Raw genomic sequence first — 4,779 nt, 5'->3', positions numbered from 1 at the left:
CCTAGCTAATATATCTTCCCTTGAAACAGTGTAAGGATGTAGGTATGCTACCTGCCCCAGCCGGCTGGCAACAATCGGCTAACTCATCCCTTGCATTCGTATGGGTTGAGTGAGAGGAGAAACAAGTTTGGTCTCTAGACCCCGACCCTATCTAACATGGGTAGGTGACCCCACCCAAATGCTGGCCAAGCGGATTGACGTATGGGCCATCCGCTCCACCCATGGCATCGAGTGGCAAGAGAAAGAGAGTTGATAAAAGAGACTGAGAGGCGAGAGAGAGAGCCAAGATAGAGAGGCGAGATGAATGGTTTGATGGGAGTTGATATTATCCTAAAACAAAACAACATCGTTTTATTTAATTTTTTTTTAAATATATGTATTTATATATATAAATTTGGGCAGGTGGGTGAAGCCCAGGCGGGGCCGTCCCCCACCCGGCACCTGCCCCTCTTTTACAATGGTTCTGGCCCTTGCCGTCCGCCCGCCGCCTGATATGTGTAGACTACCCTGCCCGCCCCATGCATGTCCCAGGCGGGCCAGGTGGTGGTACCTGGCCCCCACCCGGGATGGATGCAAAAAGGAATCTAAATCACATTTAAACTCAAAACACATAGAGCCTTGGAGTCCGCCCCACCTCCTATTTAAACGCACCAACTTCCCCCCGTGTCTTCTCGTAATTCAGTAACGTACTTTCGCAACGACAGCCGGGGAGAGCGAGCGAGCGAGAGAGCCGGAGAGAAAACAATGGGAGGGTGGGCTATAGCGGTGCATGGTGGCGCTGGTGTGGACCCAAATCTCCCTCAACAGCGTCAAGAGGAGGCCAAACAACTCCTCACTCGCTGCCTCAATCTTGGTATCTCCGCTTTTCGCTCCAATCTCCCTGCCATCGATGTCGTCGAACTCGTTGTACGTCTCTCTCTCTGTCTTTCTCCGTGTGTGTGTGTGTGTGTGTGTGTGTGTGTGTGTGTGTTTGTGTGGGCTTTTCTGATCTGTCCCCTTCAGTTTCCCTTTCCTCTGTTATGTCGCCATGCAGTAACCTTCGGCATTTGAATCCCACAAAAGAAATAGGAAGAAAAAAGTTGGAATCTTGCGAGTGCTGTCACTCCAGCTCCATGTCTGTATTCCGTTTCGTGTATATTTTCTTGGAAATAAATAAACAAGTGCGAAGAAAAAGTCGTACATAGTAACATATCCCATTTCTTTTTATAGATTGTTTAATTTGTTTGCATGGCCTCTGTGTCTTGTCTGCATGATGGAATGCCAAATGGGGCTGTGTGTTGGAGTTTATTGCCGACAAAAACAACTTTAACATTCTGTGATTTGGTTTGCGCAATACAGGTTAGAGAACTGGAAACCGACCCCCTGTTCAACTCCGGCCGTGGATCTGCCCTGACGGCGAAAGGTACGGTGGAGATGGAAGCGAGCATCATGGACGGGTGTGGGAGGAGATGCGGTGCTGTTTCGGGCGTGACCACCGTCAAGAACCCCGTCTCTTTGGCCCGACTCGTCATGGAGAGATCTCCCCACTCCTACCTAGCTTTCTCCGGAGCCGAAGAATTCGCCAGGCAACAGGTCTAATTTTCACCATAAAAAGGTTCATTTGGCTTTTCGTTTCACGTGTAGAAGGATTATACACTTGGTTCCGTGTGTTTGTTGTACTTGGTTCTGCTGATGCAGTTTGTCCTGTGGCAGTACTGCTTTTTGTGTAACTGTATTTGGCCCTATTTTTAGGTTGATTTTCTGATTTAAGAACTAATCGTTGAAGTGGCAGTGTTTAATCCTTTGATTCGAAAATAAAAATGCATGCCGTTAATAGTACAAGGGTACTGGATCTTTGCTCTGTTTTTCATACATGGTGTGGATTTTAATTTCTGCAGGGTGTGGAGGTCGTGGACAATGAATATTTCATCACGGAAGAAAACGTGGGAATGCTGAAATTGGCAAAGGAAGCAAACACCATCGTGGTACTTATAATCTGTAATCTGTTTGATTATCTTCGATCTTCAAAGAAAAAAATGATGAAACCAGGCGATGGGAGCTGGATACCCACTAACTTTCCTTAAAATGTCCGGATCTCAGTTTGACTACAGGATCCCAGCGCTTGGATTGGAGACATGCAGCGCCGTGGTGGAGAGTCCAATCCAGATGAACGGGCTGCCAATCAGCGTGTACGCGCCGGAGACGGTAGGGTGCGTGGTGGTGGACAGCAAGGGAAGGTGTGCGGCTGCAACATCAACCGGCGGGCTGATGAACAAGATGACCGGTCGCATTGGAGACTCGCCGCTGATCGGTGCCGGGACCTACGCATGTAATCTCTGCGGGGTGTCGTGCACGGGAGAGGGCGAGGCGATCATAAGGGGGACTCTGGCGCGGGAGGTGGCGGCAGTGATGGAATACAAGGGGCTGGGGCTTCAGGAGGCTGTGGATTTTGTTGTCAAGGAGCGGCTCGATGAAGGGAAGGCTGGCCTCATAGCAGTGTCGAGCAAAGGGGAAGTTGCATGCGGGTTCAATACAACTGGGATGTTCAGGGGCTTTGCTACTGAGGATGGATTCATGGAGGTTGGCATTTGGGACTAAGTGGGGAATTGGCTTCTTTTCTTGCTGGTTTGGTTGTGTTTGCTGCTCCATGCTCTCTGCTTTGGCTGCGTTTCTAGTGCTGTTTCATGATTTCATTACATTGGGGCTACCTTTCATGTAATCCATACGCCTAAGTATGTAAAAAATCTTGGAAGTCAAAAAAAAAGAAAGAAATGCCAAGGCCAACTTTCCTGTCTCTCTCTTTCTTGTTCTTTTTTCTTTTTCTAACCGAAGTCGGCTTGAGACTGCTAATCAAAAGATGCAAAAATGATATTTGCAGTTGTAAGTCTTCCTGCACACTTCTTTTAAAAAAGTTGAGATTCACATAAAAAAATTATTTTTTAAGTGGATTCAAAGGGAGCATGTCATGCGGGACTCGGACACTCTAAGACTAAAATTGTATTTAATATTACTTGTAAATGAATAATTGTTACATATAACCTTATTTCAATTCCACACGTTTGATTAGGTTTACAGGGAAACAAATAGAAACCTTTGCATTTGCTAATTGGTGTATTGTTGTTAAAATTAGATACAATTAATGTATGTTGCAAAGTAGAAGTTGGCTCCTGCTTTGGTCGTGGAGATGGAAGGAAAAGTCATATTTGAGACTAGTGGTGTTTGGTGAGTTTCCCTTAAGTGAGAAGTGTGCGTGTATTTCCTTAAATTTAAACCACTCTCAACATCCCCTCTAGTGATGAGCGCCATTGATGGTGAAACTGAGAGAAGTATGTGAGGAAATGGGGAAGAAACTAGGGATCATGATATATATAGTTCAAAACATATTCTTTACGTTTATTAAGGTACCGTCACTACAACGCAGTCGATTTATTGCAACGAGAAAAACTAACAAATTTTCGTTGCAAAAAATGATTTGCAATACTGATAATCGAATCAGATCCTACCTCCTTTTCAATTGGAATGTATATATCATTAAGTGGTCATATGTTAATGTTGGATGATTGGAAAAGATCAGAGCTTATTGGTTACTTCTCTTATTTAGAAAAACCATTTACTTTGAGATTATATCAATAATTATTGTCAAACTCGTTAAATAATATTATACTCTGATCTCACTTTTATTTTATTCCGTTGACGTGGCATTGTCAATCTTTTGACCAACTTTGAAAAGGTTTCTAAAAATTAGTAGACAATGCATTCTATTTATGGAGTTCTGTGTTCAGATCAAAAAAGTGGGATAGAGCATAATCACATCCTATATAAGAAAAATTCTATGCATTAGCCACTATTCATTTTCACACTCCACACATATTGTCACATTTATTCACTAATGAAGACTCATGTCACAATTGCATGTCTATTACTGATCCATCCTCACATGGATCCTAGTCACTTCCATCTCCTCTTGTCCTCTATTAGGTGTATTTTTTAGTTGGGATATCAATAAATTATGTCCAATATATATTTGATTTTAAAATTTCAAGATTTTGGATTTAGAAGTATCAATTGCATCAATTTTAACACATAATCGAGAATAATATATATATATATATATATTTATATAATTGAAGGTATAATGAAAACGATGAATATTAGTTAGCATTGATAATCTAATCAACTTAAGCAAGATCAATTGATGGGTAACTATAAATTTAATCGACTAATATATATATATATATATATATATATATATATATATTAAAATTTCTCTCACGTACAAGTTGGACTAGTCCATCTTAATAAGTGAACTCAACGCATAAGGTGAAATAGGAATGAACTATATATATAAAGTATAATGTCAAGATTCAAATTTAAAACTTCCATTATAGTATTATCGTATTAAATCATTAAATGTATCAAAGTTTCAAACTGATGAGTGGTTAGGCAATGAGTTGCGATCGATGTTTAAGAAAAATAATTTACAAAAGTTTAGGATATGTAAGTTCCGTGAAAGCTAAATGTAAGAATTAATGATTAATGATTTGATTATTCCGAAGGGATTGTACCTTCAAATCTCATTCTCTAGCATTGGAAAAAAATCTGATATCTAAGCCAACAAAAGGCCCAACCGCATGCCGGAATTTTAGGTAGAAAATTGGGTCACAAGAGGGTCAAATAATGGGCCGATTATGGGCCTTGTTAAAAAATACAACCAACAACAATAGGCCCAAAATTGATCTGGGGAACAAAACAAACCCATTAACATGTAAAAAATTGGGCCAAGAAAGGGGAAAAAAAAAA

General features: G+C 41.4%; 1 protein-coding gene across 1 annotated transcript; it reads left to right on the top strand.

Moving 5' to 3' along the window:
• The first annotated feature begins 617 nt into the window (after nucleotides 1-617).
• Nucleotides 618-2,773, top strand: LOC121243887 (probable isoaspartyl peptidase/L-asparaginase 2). Its single transcript, XM_041141952.1, has 4 exons — nucleotides 618-906; nucleotides 1,339-1,572; nucleotides 1,878-1,964; nucleotides 2,080-2,773. The coding sequence occupies exons 1-4, from the start codon at nucleotides 745-747 to the stop codon at nucleotides 2,575-2,577; spliced, it is 981 nt and encodes a 326-aa protein (XP_040997886.1). The 5' UTR covers nucleotides 618-744; the 3' UTR covers nucleotides 2,578-2,773.
• The last annotated feature ends 2,006 nt before the right edge of the window (nucleotides 2,774-4,779 follow it).

This window comes from Juglans microcarpa x Juglans regia, chromosome 8S (genome assembly GCF_004785595.1).
Source record: "Juglans microcarpa x Juglans regia isolate MS1-56 chromosome 8S, Jm3101_v1.0, whole genome shotgun sequence".
In the NCBI taxonomy this organism is placed as follows: Eukaryota; Viridiplantae; Streptophyta; class Magnoliopsida; order Fagales; family Juglandaceae; genus Juglans; species Juglans microcarpa x Juglans regia.
This window is presented reverse-complemented; position numbering and strand designations above follow the sequence as displayed.

What these genes read in the sequence shown, in the direction of transcription:
- LOC121243887 (XM_041141952.1), top strand. Translation starts at nt 745, where the DNA reads ATGGGAGGGTGGGCTATAGCGGTGCATGGTGGCGCTGGTGTGGACCCA. An exon ending in AAGAATTCGCCAGGCAACAG is followed by an intron (nt 1,573 to 1,877) that starts GTCTAATTTTCA and finishes TAATTTCTGCAG; the next exon opens with GGTGTGGAGGTCGTGGACAA. An exon ending in AGGAAGCAAACACCATCGTG is followed by an intron (nt 1,965 to 2,079) that starts GTACTTATAATC and finishes TCCGGATCTCAG; the next exon opens with TTTGACTACAGGATCCCAGC.